At 33.1% G+C, this 15,552-nt stretch overlaps 2 protein-coding genes across 4 annotated transcripts; one reads left to right on the forward strand and one right to left on the reverse strand.

Moving 5' to 3' along the window:
- The first annotated feature begins 791 nt into the window (after positions 1–791).
- Positions 792–6,613, forward strand: LOC101511143 (exonuclease 1). Of its 2 annotated transcripts, none has more exons than XM_073369491.1 (15): positions 792–1,107; positions 1,270–1,389; positions 1,489–1,612; positions 1,937–2,074; positions 2,230–2,439; positions 2,584–2,758; positions 2,859–2,932; positions 3,651–3,774; positions 4,090–4,292; positions 4,396–4,450; positions 4,554–4,906; positions 4,992–5,043; positions 5,670–5,889; positions 5,989–6,084; positions 6,181–6,613. In XM_073369491.1, exons 1-15 carry the CDS (start codon positions 947–949, stop codon positions 6,239–6,241), a joined length of 2,166 nt encoding a protein of 721 aa, XP_073225592.1. In that variant the 5' UTR covers positions 792–946; the 3' UTR covers positions 6,242–6,613. The 2 variants fall into 2 exon arrangements, with proteins under 2 accessions (XP_073225592.1, XP_073225593.1); XM_073369492.1 differs by having other exon boundaries at positions 4,566–4,906.
- A 343-nt stretch (positions 6,614–6,956) lies between these two features.
- Positions 6,957–14,906, reverse strand: LOC101511455 (alpha,alpha-trehalose-phosphate synthase [UDP-forming] 1-like). 2 transcript variants are annotated; one of them, XM_004504195.4, is made up of 18 exons: positions 14,616–14,906; positions 13,728–14,049; positions 13,270–13,367; positions 12,452–12,840; positions 12,008–12,122; positions 11,757–11,858; positions 11,459–11,609; positions 11,211–11,299; positions 10,827–10,875; positions 10,538–10,638; positions 9,806–9,993; positions 9,142–9,259; positions 8,746–8,919; positions 8,546–8,668; positions 8,369–8,456; positions 8,095–8,225; positions 7,872–7,970; positions 6,957–7,563 (listed from the first exon to the last, which is right to left on the reverse strand). In XM_004504195.4, exons 2-18 carry the CDS (start codon positions 14,038–14,040, stop codon positions 7,168–7,170), a joined length of 2,724 nt encoding a protein of 907 aa, XP_004504252.1. In that variant the 5' UTR covers positions 14,041–14,049; positions 14,616–14,906; the 3' UTR covers positions 6,957–7,167. The 2 variants fall into 2 exon arrangements, with proteins under 2 accessions (XP_004504252.1, XP_073225591.1); XM_073369490.1 differs by lacking the exons at positions 13,728–14,049; positions 14,616–14,906 and having other exon boundaries at positions 13,270–13,608.
- Positions 14,907–15,552: the final 646 nt, after the last annotated feature.

Below are 15,552 nucleotides of genomic sequence, written 5' to 3' on the forward strand. Positions count from 1 at the left end.
TATAGTTATAAGTCGTCTTTGCAAATGTCGACTTTCTTAAAAAAATTCGAATATATAAAAGTGACGACTTCTTTAAAATATTTTTTTTTCAAATTAACAATATATATAAAATTCATTCATAAAAAAAAAAAACAATACAAATTTTAAATCACATAGATTGATTATAGTTGTCTGTTACATTTAGACAATGACTTCGAATATGACTAGTTAATCGACATAGTCCGCATTACAATCTCATGATATACCAAAATGACGTCACAATCTCGTACATGTAACAAAATCTCGACATACTGAATACCACATTCGACGTTAATTTTATCATAATTTTTATAATTTTTGTGATGTTTTTTATGAATGAACTATATATATTTAAAAAAATTGTCAACAAAATGCGGATTATGTCGGTTATCTAGTCATAATTGAAAATATTGTCAAAATGTTACAGACAACTTTATTCAATCTAAGTAATTTAAAATTTATCTTGTTGTTAAAATTCCGTTAAGAAAGTCGTCGTTACAAACTCGAACTTATTTAAAAAATTCACAATTTACAAAGACTATTTACAACTAAAAAAAATAAAAATTGATATGTAATTTTTATAAGTAAGTATTTTGATAATTTATTTTTAAATTTGAGTTATTAAAAAAAAACATAAATAGATATAAAATACGTTTCTTTTTTATTTTTCAATAACCTAATTAAAAAAGAATTCTAAAAAATATTGATATTATTTTTTTACCTAATCCTTTGAAAAAACAATCGAAATAAATAAAAAAAGAGAGACGTTTGGGTGATAGATGTTGGAGAGGGAGGTAATAATGAAAAGCTTTCCCGCCAAAGAATATAGCGCGGGTGTGGGTCTGTAGAAAACGAAGAGTTGTGTTGTGTATTATATGAAGTGGTAATAGTAGAGACTCAGAGAAGAGAAAGAGAAAGAGAAAGAGAAATGGGAATTCACGGTCTATTACCGCTACTCAAATCGATAATGGTCCCAATTCACATCAAAGACCTTCACGACTGTTCTGTTGCTATCGACACCTATTCTTGGCTCCACAAAGGCGCCCTTTCTTGCAGCACCGACCTTTGTAAAGGAATCCCCACTTCTAGGTCACCCTAACCCATCTTTTTTTATTCATTCTCACTTTCTTTTGGGGGTTTTCTTCAACTTGTTATTTGCCACTAAATCACTCACTCAAAAATTGTTTTTTTTTTTTTATTGAATTTATGCGGGGGTAGAAAAGGGCTAAACTACATATTGTGTTGTTACAGGCACATTGATTATTGTATGCATAGAGTGAATTTGCTGCGACATTATGGTGTTAAACCTATTCTCGTATTTGATGGAGGTCTTCTACCAATGAAGGGTGATCAAGAGAACAAGCGTGCTAGGTATTTATTAGCTGCTTTTGCAACTTTATAATCTCATCATCCTTGTTGTTGTTGTTGTTGCTGATGAAAATAAGTATTTTATATGCTATATATGTGCAGGGCTAGAAAGGATAATCTTGAACGTGCAGTTGAACATGAATCAAATGGAAATTCTTCTGCTGCCTATGAGTGCTACCAGAAAGCTCTTGATATTTCGCCTCTTATTGCGCGAGAACTAATTCAGGTAGAAAGGAATTTAATTTGTTAGAGTTGGTCTGGTTGTTGGGAAGGAGATAATAAACTGTTAAATACATACGCACACGACTCATGCATATTTGTATTTCATTTTGATATATTAGACAAATGTAATCACCTCCTGTATAGCACACACTTTAGATTGAAGACATGTCTTGTATGTCTGACATATGTCAATGTCTGGCATGTAGTTGCATTACATTTCTTCCATTTTTTTCTCATTATTATCGGTTCAGTCTGTCTGTGTTATCATTGTCTGTATTGATGCTCATTTTCTCCTAAATGTTGAAACTTTGTTTTTTTGTGTTAAAAGGTATTGAAGCAGGAGAATGTGCAGTATGTTGTTGCTCCTTACGAGGCAGATGCCCAGATGACATTCTTGGCAATTAGCAGACAGGTTGATGCAGTTATAACCGAAGACTCCGATCTTATACCATTTGGTTGCCCAAGAGTGAGTCTTGACCAGGCTTAAATTAACATACAAGTGTCTTGTATTATCTGTATTTTTTTATAACCTTGCATTATCTATATTTATATTGTATATTGCTGCTTAGTTTGTTAGATTCGCTGGCTTTTTACTGGCTTGTTTCTTCCATTGAAATTTAGATTATCTTTAAAATGGACAAGTTTGGTCAAGGTGTTCAGTTTGAGTATTCCATGCTACAAAAGAATAAGGAGCTAAATTTTGAAGGGTTCAACAGACAAATGCTTCTTGAAATGTGTATACTGAGTGGCTGTGACTATCTTCAGTCCTTGCCAGGTATGGGTCTCAAAAAGGCTCATGCAAGCATTAAAAGATTTAAAAGTTATGACAAGGTAAGAATGACCAATAAAGTTGAAAAGCATGACTATTCAAGACCAAGAAAAGTATACATATTCATACACATACACACACAAACATCTTTTAGGTACTTTCTAAATGAAATTAGATGTAATGCTGATGTCACTTACAATGTACAGGTTCTCAAGCACTTGAGATACAGTGGTGTTTCGGTACCTCCCTTTTATGAAGAGTCATTCAGGAAGGCTATACTTACTTTTCAATATCAACGGGTTTACGATCCAGTTAGTGATAATATAGTCCATTTGTCTAATATACCCGATGATATTGGTGATGAATTAGACTTTTTAGGCCCATATCCTTTAAAGATTTTGTATTGAATATCGATATAAATTTGCTACATTTTGTTGAATCATCTGAGATCTCACTCAAAATAATACCTTAACCTGATACACACCCTTGCCAAAAAATATAGCACAAGGAATAGCAGAAGGAGATCTTGATCCAATTACTAAATTACCATTCGAGGTAAATTATCAAATTGTTATTCACCTTGATGCATATGTTGCGTGTGTCACATGTATTTGTTTGAATAAATGGATTTCTAGTTACCTTAAATCAGTTTATTTTATGGTCAAAATAATGTGACTTATATCATTTGTTCAATTTTGGAATATGATGGTCAATTCAAATGACGTTGAAAGGAAATGGATTCTGAAGATGATAGAAATATGGTTGACAACAATTGAGAAGACTGATATTAACTGTTTGCCTTTATGTTTGCACGAGTTTAAATGAGTGTGAATTCTGCTTATAATTTGGATGGTATTTTCATTCTTATCATGTCATGTACAAGGTTTTCTTAGGAATTAGTATCACCATCTTACATGCTTCTAGTGAGATAATAGTTACAATACTTTGATAAGATGCATGTTTATATGCTCAAAGAAATCATATTTAAAACAATGAAAATGCAAATATACTGCTAATGTATTTTAATTTTAATTAATAAATAAAGAAATAGCAGATAGGTACAAGTTATTTTTTGATGTTAGAAATAGAAAATAATGGAGCTCGGCTCCTTACAATCAGAGAACTGTTACTCTGTAGAACTGGGTACGAAAGATAAAAATGCAGAAAACTAGAGAAGAAAACATGAGATGACTCCTCTGTTCTTCAATTTCTTATAGCCTACTTCTTGTTTAAAGGTATTGTTTGTTGACGTCTATTTGTTTTGAAATGGCAGGGAGATAAATTTGTTGCCAGATTGGAAATTGCAGCAACTTGTCAATTCAAAACACTTAATTCTGAAAGGGCGAAGAAAAGGATTGATCTGCCTGTGCAGAAGAATCTCTTGACCAAGTATTTTTGTATCCTATGCAGCATTCTTTTGCTTTTGAATTTAATCAGTTCAGCATGTTTAAAAGGAAGGAATGCAGGGTTGCATGCAATGGTTCACAGGGATACTTCCTGACACTGTTGATGCTTTAGCTGCCATTGTTTTTCTAAAAATTTAGATTCTAGATTATATAGCATCCAAGTAGTCTAAAAAAGACAATTATTAAGGCTAAAATAATTTATGAAGGCACTGAATCTTGAATGTTTTTTCTTATGACATACTGCTGCTTATGTGAAGCTTCCTTTTTCAATTCCTTCTTAAAGTAATTTTTCCTTAGCCATGGAAGGTATTGCATCTCTTGAAGCAAAAAGGGAATTCAGAGCGCCTCGGATGTCACCTAATACTGCTAATCAAAGTACTCTGATTTCCTCTTCTGTCAATTCTCCAGAACATCAGACTTTAGAAGCTTCTGTTAGTGAAATAATGAACTCTGGTGCATCCATAGCAGACTCCAAGAACTGTGGCAGAGGCCCTCCTCCTAATAGCTATGTAAGTTGCTCGAACTACAGCACTATAATAGTAAAAACACTGTTCATTGTCGGTAGTTTAACTCTTAGCCATTTTCTAACATACTCTTTCCTTCTATCATTAGATTGAAAACAGTTTTGACGCCAAAACTTCAGAGCTCATAGAATCACCATATCATGGTAAGAATATAAGCCATTTAGTTTGATTTGGGTGGAAAACTATACTCCATTATTCCTTTGCATGTGTTGGCTGATGCTCATTTAATTGTCTATATGAATTGAGTATCTATGGCAGGAGAAAAGAAGAGAAGTCCTGATCATACAATATTGAGACAGCCCAGGCTGCCAATTCATAAACCTTGTCTGGGGTCGCATAAGGAGCATGAGCTCACAAATGTCCAAAACAAAGTCGAAGGAAAAACGAAGGAGGCAAAAAGAAAGGTAATTGTAAGGAGTCCTTATTTTCAGCAGAAGCTAGTAGAAAACAATGCTTGTGATGAGAAACAAGAGCAGCTGCCCTCTGGCATCGCCATTGGTGAGAGAAAAAATGCCATATCTGGCCGTGATTTATGTAACAATCATTTGAAGAATAAAGACTTGAAAAGGAAAGTCTCCCCTAATGACAGTATTCAAAGTGTATGATTTTTTTACTTTGAACCTTTTGTTTTCTGAAACACTTTCTCCTATTATATTCACGTGGTGATGGTTTGAATTTCTCCAGGAAAATGTACTGGCCAGGCAAATGCATCCTACTTCATCTACTCATGATAACGGTATAAATCAATTATAAGAGATATTAGTGGGTTTCACCCTAAGTGAAAAGTTATTTGCTTAGCTCATATGTTCTTTCACCTTCACAAGTAAAATAGCCAATATTAATTATCTTGTTATTCCAGCTATTATGTTCTTTTCTCTTATTGTCATTTTATGTGCTGTTCTATGTGGTGGCTGCTATTGTTGTTATTATTGCATCATCATCTTTTATGACCGTGACTTTGCAACTTCAATAAAATCTTGTGTTGCATATATCTGTGTTGACATTTGATGCTTTTGTGGAGTTCTTTCAAACTGAATACATCATTATTTATATGTTTTCCAGTGGAGGGAACACAGAAGGCCTGCTTTTCATTGCAAGAAAATGAAGTAGCTTTAATATGAATATTACTATTATTGGACATTTATTTTCTATATTAGAAATCTTTTGACATATTAAACGATAATAACTTTTCCTGCATTCAACTATCACAATCTTAGGTACTTATATATGCATGTCATGATCTTTTAAATGAATCAGATGGCAAAATGCTACAGTGGAGGAAAGAATGAGTCAACATTTTAATAGATTAATAGGTATAATCATGAAACAAAGCTTCTGAGTTCTGATCTTTCTTGAATTTAGGTTGCTCTGATCACAATGATGATGGACCATTCAAAGAGAATAGTGCTGCAGAAGAAAATTTTGGGACAAACATTTCCCATTTAAGACATTATTCAGAAGTAGCTGAGAAGTCTTTGGAAAGATTTGCCTCTGTAATATCGTCTTTTAAATATACTTCTGGCTCTCGTGTCAGCGGTCTTCGTGCTCCTCTGAATGATGTTCGCAACACCCGTAATAATAGGTAATGTATTTCTGTCATGCTGGGTTCATTGTCCCTTTTAGTTTCATATCAATATCATGATTGTGACTGTACACATATACGTACATGTGCTTATCATAGGCCAACAGCTGTGGACTTGAGCCAATATGCTTATGTGCCAAAACCAACAAAGACTAGAAGAACAGCTCCTGGTATTCACAACACTCGGAATAATAGGTAATGTGTTTATGCCATTATCCTGGGGTTCATTTTTACTTAGAGTTTCATATCAATATCATAATTTGTGACCATATGTATACCTGTTTATCATAGGCCAACAGCTGCAGACTTGAGCCAATATGCATATGTGCCAAAACAAAGACTAGAAGAATAGCTATCGGAAATTAATTCAAATTGTTTAACAAGAACTTTCCAGACTTGATTGAGGTTTATGCCATCCTTCGGAAACCATTCTTTCCTAGCCAGGACCTTTATTGAGTTAATTCTTATTTGGCAGCTGTAAATTGTATTTTTGATGCAAACACTAATTTACTTGGGATTTGGGAATTAGTTGTCTTGATGTATTCTTCATATAATACCACACCCAGGGCAAACTTGGGTTGAGTTGCGTTATTAAACAGTAGAAGCTTTGGTTAGGCGGTCATCTTCGGTACTAGTTGTATATCACGAATAATTGTTTGTCGTATGCTTCGTATATTTCATTTATTGATACTAATTGGAAAATAGAAATATTAATTTTCTGTCACTCTTGTAATCTTTCAAGCTTATAATAATGTTCAACTGGTTGTCATTTACAAATCGTGCAACATGCTATTTACCTTAGATTCGTTATTAGCACCTTGCCTCTTTTTGATAGTGTGGAAGGTTGAAATTACAGGTTTAAAGTCATATATTGTGCTCATGTGCCTTAAACCAATCAAGAAGTTATAACTCATTGATGTGGCTTTGCAATGTTATAAAACGTGCTTTAATATTAACCTAGCAAGTATGTGCAAAATTCAGCGCCATCTACAATGCCATCAGTAAAAATGTTGCTATTTTCTGCAATGCCATCATAAGATCTTTTAACTGTCAAGACTAATGCATCATGGAACCAATATTAGTCGGGTTAAAGCACTGGGATATCTAGTGCATTTTAGAACTAATTGATACATCAGTAGGTTTCAGTAATCACTTTTATTAGTATTAAATAGACCAATCATCAAGAAGACAAAAAGCTAAAATTTCTCATTTAGACAACATAAGAGCTTACAAAATCTTTTGACCTTGGCATAGTAACCTTAAATAAGGGTGTATCGGTTAAGTTGATGGTGATGAAGAATGATCTGCCAGGTCACTTAAGAGACTGACAATATCATGTGAGGTTTTAAGAAGGTAGCGAGCACTTGATCTCTTTCGTGCAACAGCACAAGAGAAATAATTATCACCTTTAAGATCAAGAACTGAAGAACCCTCATTTAGTGATATTCTATCACGACCTGTTTGTCTCCAAGCACTTGCACGGTCACTTGCACGGTCAATTTCTATATTTGACAGGGAACGTTGCTTCTTATAGTGAGATGCTTTAGAACCACTTTTGCTGGCTGAAAATCTTGGCAGAGATGATGGCCTGTAAGAATTGGATATCATAGCTCTTGCCATTGGTGATGATTCAGAAGGGAGCTCTGGCTCGAAAAATTTATAGACATCTTCATCCTGAAACGGTTTCCATAAACATTATAAAAAATGTTATGCAAAGGGCTTCACTATCACATGTCATTTTGTTCTGATTTTGATAAAGCCAAAATTTAGATTAAAGAATTCCAAGTTAATGCTGTGTGATTAGGAGGTAACAGGTTCAAGTTATGAAATCAAACCCTTGCAAATACAAGGTAAAACTGCCTATAATATATACCCTTATAGCATCAGATTGCCCCTTTTTTCAAATGAAAGTTTACATGAACTGTTGAGTTTTCTGACAACACAAAGCCACAACTAAAAATAGAAAATTAAATAAACAAAACCTTTGCTAGAAAGTGCCCAATGCATAGGACATAATCAATTGGTTCCTTCATGCCTTTGTTATGAACTATCTCTCCTAGGATACGATCAATAGCTGCCCCCTACATCAAAATACATAGTAGGAAGTCCAAAAAAATAAGTGTCAGGTTTTAGCATGTAGAAAAAAAGCTCTGAACAGAAAAGCCTAGTGGAGAGTCTTTACTAGCCAACTGGAATTTTTTATACCTTTGACACACCAACTGCACGAACCTCAACAGATCGACCACCTTGGACAACATCAAGAGATGCATTTGATATTGGCCCTGTCCAAAGATGCTGAAGCAGATCTTTTGCTTGAAGCCTTCCAAACTCAACATCTAATATTTTGTCAAAATAAGTTGGCAACTAACCATAAAACGGCTCTCAAATTTTAATGACATGTATCAGCATAAGGATCTAACTATAAGAAAATGAATAAGTTAAAAAAAGGAGAAGATGGTCTCAGTGTATTGTTACATACCCGCATACTTATAGTTCCATATAATTGAAGTCTCACGAAGCTCAAAATGAGATCTAGGGGTTCTTTCAGTAAAGTACTCAAAAACATGCTGAAGTTTTATAAAAATATGAAAAAGTTCAGACTTGAAATCGAAGAAATTTAATATAAGAAACACTTGTGTTCATGTAGCCAAACTACCTTTACACTATCAACCCAATCCATGTTTAAATTTTCAGGCATGGTTGTCATCCACTCACTTGAAGTAAGCCGCAAAAACATCCCATTTTCTGCTGCCAACCACATATTGTATTCACCGAAGTTCTGCATAAAATTGGTGTTAGTACAAAAGTAAATGTTGCTGAACATTGAAAAACAAATAAACTTTTTCTTAAGAGTACTTTGTCCAGGACAGCTCTACCACTCCCACTCAGAACAACTATTGTTGTCTTTGGATCATCAGATAACTTCTTCAAAGGTTCCTTCAGATCTGGGTGTACTTTAAGTTCTAATTCTTTAATCTGACCACCGCTTCCAAGACCATCCACTGGTTCAGTCAGAGTGGCATTGAAACCCTGCAGTTCATAGTAGTGGCAAAACGGTATGATGTTAGTGAAAAGGAACTATAACAATAGCAATTGAGTCAAACATGCCATGACCATTTATTAAAATTTCATTCACTTCAAATAAACCTCATTTTTTTCTTCTTTGAACATCCACTTTTTTTATACAGAATAGGGTGGATAATTTGGAACATCACAGACCATTGTTCAATGTTTGGTGATCTAACAGCTTACCAGTATGATTAACCGGTTATTGGATTTTGAGTAACAATCAACTGCCACTTTATTGGGAAGTAATGGAGGAACTTGTCTTGTTCTAAGCTGAGCTTCAACAATGGTATCATTCAGTTCGCTGTATAAAAGAAAACCAGTGTGTTTATAATAAATATTCATGAAATGCACAAGTAACATTGAACACCATAAAAGTTAAGGCCAAAATCTAGATATATAAATCAACTAAAATAGTTATTTCCATTCTCAAAGACAGAATATCCATTATTACTTTGACACTAATGTGATCTACTATACTCACACTGTAAGTTCATACTCATCTAAAATTGAAATGTTTGAAAAAATACGAGAAAGAAACTGCTAAAACTTTTGTTCTAAATATTTTTACAGGAACATATCTCGACTCTGATGATATTACATATGCATCTCATAAAACATATTTTCTCAACTTCTACTGGCATGTCATGCTAGCTATAGCAGGGCACGGTCCTTGTCAAAACAATGGAATGCAAAATCGGTTATTAGCAGTCTCAAGGTCATTTCTAACTGTTCCACCTCATCCATTCTACTGCAGATAGGAAGGACTGTAGGTTTACAAGGAAAAATAGGCAAGGAATAAAACTAATTCAAGAAAAACAAAATGCAAGCATTGTTGCAGGATTAAAACCTCACAAAAGTTGCAGCCCATTCTTGTGATGTATGAGTTGTTACATGCTTGAAATTAAACTGATGCCGTTTTTCTCTTTCGTCAGCTGGCATATCCAAAGCATAACCAATAGAAGCAGCAACCTCTGTGATGTTCCATGGATTTACCAAGATAGCACCAGCACCAAGTGACTGTGCTGCACCTGCAAACTGATAACATATAAATAATTCAATTTTTTTGAATCTCAATCACCTAGTAGTTTTTATATTAAAATAACTAGAGATATACAAATTTAGTTATCTTTTCTAAAAACAGTATTGTCAGGAATACATGTACTGATATGGTAGGAGATATTTTCTACTATCTGGTCTTGTTAAAGTCTAATAAACCATATCCTTTTCTATCTGTCACTCAAGACCCATTTTTATAACATGTATTCCAAGTAATAAACAACAAGAACAAAAATATCATACTTAATTTAAACAAAAATAAAAAATATATCAACATAGTATAACAAACATCCAAATGATAGTGATTTAAATTGCAGTCTCCTAGCAAATCCAGTTCCCTCATCAAAAGCAACCACTCCATTTTACCCTACCTTTTTCTGCTGACACATTGTTTTACAATTTTTAAGTGTCACTGCTGCACTTAGTCAATTTTTAACCTATTCTCATATACTAGAGTAATTAAAACATCAGAATATCCAACTGATGCAACTAATAAAGAAGACATAAAAAAGAAGCGAGTTACCTCACTTAAAATGAGAACTCCCTTCTTGGAAGCTTGACACGCAACAAATTCATAGCTGACAAGATTCATTCCATCCCTTAATGATGTAACAAGGGCTACATCTAAACAAGAGGACAAGTTTGGAAAGATTATGAAGTTTTCAAATAAATCATAAAAGAATGTCCTATGGTTTACAGCTAGGGCCTTTCACCAGATCAATATCACACTGCTAAAATATAAAACTATTATTAATTAGAAGGACAACGTGGACTATATGTTGTATAATTATAATACAGTAGAAAATTAGTACCAGTAGCAGCATAGAGTGCACACAATGCATGAAAGTCAAGTGACCGATCCTGCAATCATTGAAAAAGATGGTTCATAAATCTTCACATTATCACATAAATAAAAGTAACAAAGGTTTTCATCATGATCTGAAATAAATGTATGCATTCACTTAATTTGTCATATCTTCCGAGAGCAAGGTCAATATTTAAAATCTTAGCAACAGAGGCAGTTCATTTAATTTAATAATTAATAATTGCATTTCATTTAGAGGAATTATCTGACAAGTTTTGTGTTTTCAAATTTCATCCAAGCTCATGAATCATGATATTGCACAGCTTTGTCAAGTACTGAGCAAGAAATATATATCTACAACCAACCATAAGGAAATATTTAAAACACCAACCAGATGGTGTATTGGGACAGCAGTAAGTGTTCCGAATCTTCCATTGATGCGTCCTACAATTTCATGCACCTGACTCGTAAGCTTTTGATCTGTCAAAGCATTAAGTGAAAAATATCACAACTAATATAGGAAAAGCAGTTTCTCAACCATGAAAGCAAGCCAATAAATAAAATAAGATACAAGAGTCTAAATCAATGAAACAAAAAATGCTTCAATAGATAATTTACATGCCTAAAGAAGTAACATACATTCAGGAACATTTGTCCTTGTAGGTACAGCAATTTGCAGCAAGACAACTTTATCGCGCCAATGAGAATTCTCCTCGAGGAACTTCTCAAATGCTAAAATTTTCTGAGGAATTCCTTTTATCATATCAAGACGATCAACACCCAACATTACCTGTCCATTTGATTATAAGGACAAAGTGATTCAAAATGAAGCACATTTATCAGAAACAAGCAGATGCGGAAACAGAAGCAAGAAACCAAGGAATGATCTCAACTTATCAAACGTTGAGCTTAAGACTTTGGCATATGCAGCTCTTACCTTTCGGCCTGCAAATCTTTCTTTCAATTCTTTCATGCGATTCTGGACTTCAGGAAGGTCAAGGGCTCGAATAAATCTTTCGGAATCAATTCCAATAGGAAACTGAAGTTTCACACTCCCAAAAATAAAACATTGTCATCATGAGAAGGAAAATCGGGGAATGCATATTCATTGATGAAATTATGTAATGCTGCTAACTCCACTGTTAAGTGTGTATAATTAGAAAAGATAGAAAATATGCGCAGATATACCGCAGCCACACGAGTTAGCTTCCCTTGATCCTCAACTCCTTCTGGTGTACCTTCTATCCCAAGAATTCGAGTACAAGCACTTACAAAATGCCTAGCATAATCGTAAGTATGAAATCTGTGAACCGATGAATGTAAGTATTAGAACAGTAACATTAGATAAAATGTTTTCAGTTCCTAAATATAATTTCCTTACTAACCTCTTGATATTTTTGAAGTGCACTCAATATGCAATAATAGTAAATCTCTAGATATATGGACTTATCACACTGTCTACACCTTACTTTGTTAAATTTAATTTACTTGTTCTAAGTGCATGCCTATTTACCAAATTAATTTATCCAGTATATGTAATACTATAATCAACATCAAGTTGGTAACTTGTTCAAAATCTGACCATACATATAGCACAGAAAACATATCGCTTTCATAAAAAGTACCACTTACCCGACCAGATCAGCGGCAAGTACAGATCTCAAAAGTTCTGATCTTGATGGCAGAGTCCTATGTATTTCTGAGGAAGGAAAAGGTGTATGGAGAAACCATCCAACTTTCATTTTGTCATTGTATTCTTTCAAACATCTTGGAAGAAACATTAGGTGGTAATCATGGCACCAAACAACATCTCCATCCTCATAATGTTTATTCACTACATCAGCAAACATTTGGTTCGCCTTCTTATACGCGTCGAACTGAGTTTGGAAACTGCGAGTGGTAGCGAGTCTATCCTCTTGTGGAAGTCCAAGGTAATGAAATAGTGGCCACAAGATGTTGTTGCAATAACCATTGTAGTACTCATTAACTATCTCCTCATCAAGAAACACAGGGATGCATCGCTACAGTTAACAAATTCATAACTAAAAGCTTGATTATAGCTACAATGATAAGAGATCATACGTATATCTTCATGCTTTTGAATTACTAAGGTTCTGTTAATATTGTGAAAATATTTTTTGTTTTCATTTTCTAAAATGTGTCTATTTTAACTTGCTAATAAGAAAATTAGAGATTCTTGAAGTGAACCATTGTGATGAAGTGAAGATAAAATGCTATCTAGCGATGACGCATTTCTGGAAATAATGAAAATTGTTTTTTCGACATTTTCATTGTTTCTGAAAATACATACAGTTGTTCACTTCAAGAGTCTCTTATTTACTTGTTAACAAGTAAAATTAACACAAATTTTAGAAAATGAAAATAGAAAACATTTTCACATATCCTAAATTTTCACAAACTTTAACTACGAGTTGAACAATATTCAATACCATTTCAGCTAAAGCTTTAGTCAAAGCTCTTTGTCCAACTTCATCAGGCACATTCACACCAGCCCACCCAATCCATCTGGTGTCAAATTCCTTTACACCTTCAACACAAACAACAAACTTCATACAACACTTCACTCTACAAATAGAAAATATACAATCTATTTCTCCAAATAATAGGCATCATTAGAAAGTTTTGAAGATAAATAACTATCATTGTTGTAATCCATAAGATCACCAACAAAGATAATCATTAAAGAATCAACAAGAGTTGGTAACATGATTCTCCCCAGGAAAAGAACCCGAGTTTGATTCCTATTTCATGGTGAGTTAACAACAAGAAAAAGATAATCATTAAGTAAGAAAGAACATACCTGAATTACAATAGATATAGAATAAAAAACAAATGAATAAAAAGAATAAAAACCAATTGATGCAAAGGTGACAAACATTTTTCTTGCCTAAAAGTGCACTGACTAGGCCACCAACACTGATCTCAAGGTGATATGAATCCACACCCTCCCTAACAGCAGAGACAGGCAACCTATTAGCTACCACCAACAAACGTTGTTTGCGAGGCCTCTCGTCCGCAACCGCCGTTTCCGCGAACTCTTCCTCATTTTGAACATCATTCTCACTTATGAATGAATCATTGTATTCTGCATCTTTATTGCCATCAATATACCTGCTCGATTTCCTTAACTCTCTTTCTCTCAAAAGCCTTTCCAATCTTGATCTTGGTGTTAAAGGAGGACAGTAATTGTTCCCTGGCATACGCTTAGCCTGAAATTTTCAAAAATCTTTTTGCACTTCTTTTATCATCCAAAACAAAAGTAACAATTGGAAATGCTCAATCACATTCTGAATCAAACACAGAAATAGTTGCACCACACTCGAATTAAGTTTGCTGAGTTTGTCACATTCTAACTATGAAACACTCTTACAGGCACAAACATACATCACACATGACATTAACACTGGTACGTCGACACCGATAATAATTTACAAAAAAAAATTAATTGAATATAATCAAATTATCAATTATTATCAATTATGATTGTGGTGTGGAATGCCGGGGCATGACTACCATTCTATTCATTTAGCATTTACATAACCAGCAATCTATGATCCACGTACTATATTGTCAATTACCATGGCTAAATGTATTAATTCATAGGTTGAAAGTTGAAACAACGTTTACGATCATGCACTTATTGCTAGAAGCCAAGAATATGAATTGTAACGTTTATAACGTAACCACATTAGAGAAATAGAAGGACTAGGGTAACAAAATTAGGCAATTTGATCAACCGTGATAATAGAATTACAAAAAATATAACAAAAATTACCTGATGATGATTAGAAGAATGCAGATCTTTTGATGAGATGAATTCAGTTTGTCACATTAAATTGATCGATTGATGTATCCGCAATACATACGTACATAACATGGCATTGTACAAGAAATTAATATTGAGTTTAAGGGCTTCTGTAGCTACATGCAGATTACAATTAACAACAAACAAAACATATGATTAATCTTCGATTATTATCATTGTTAGTGTAGTAGTATTAGATTAACCTACATTTATCTGCTATTGCCTATTGTCTATTCCCTATTGCCATACACCAAATGTAACTTTTTTTTTCCTTCCTTTTGAATCACTAAAGATAGTGCGTTACTATTAAACTGAAAATAAAATGGTATGGGTCCCATGGAGATCTTATTATTATTATTATTATTATTATTATTATTATTATTATTATTATTGTTATTGTTATTATTATTATTAATATTATTATTGTTATTGTTATTATTATTATTATTAATAATATATAAAAGGAGACTCAATTATTTATTGGAGGGATATATTACTCTTCTTTTATTTGTCTAAGTCTAGTGAGTTGATGAATAGTAACTTATACATGGATTATAAATCTCAATTAATTTTCTTAAAAATAGGTCATTCTGACAATTTTTTTAGAAAAAAAAATTCGCGAGTTTAAACCATTGAAAAATAAATAATTTTTTAAATATCTCAAATATATTTTTAATTTTGTTAAATTCCATTAATTTTGACGAATTTGAAATACTCTTAAATTAAATGTATTTTTTTTTTTGGGTAAATATTATAATGTCTCTTTTTTTTTTGGTATAAAATATATTAAATATTCTTTTAATCATATATTTAAAGATAATCTAATAATATTATTCAATTAACCAATTCAAATAACATATATTATATTGGACAGTGATAGCAATACTTTTTAATTATAAACTTTTTA

Source organism: Cicer arietinum, chromosome 6 (assembly GCF_000331145.2).
Source record: "Cicer arietinum cultivar CDC Frontier isolate Library 1 chromosome 6, Cicar.CDCFrontier_v2.0, whole genome shotgun sequence".
NCBI lineage: Eukaryota > Viridiplantae > Streptophyta > Magnoliopsida > Fabales > Fabaceae > Cicer > Cicer arietinum.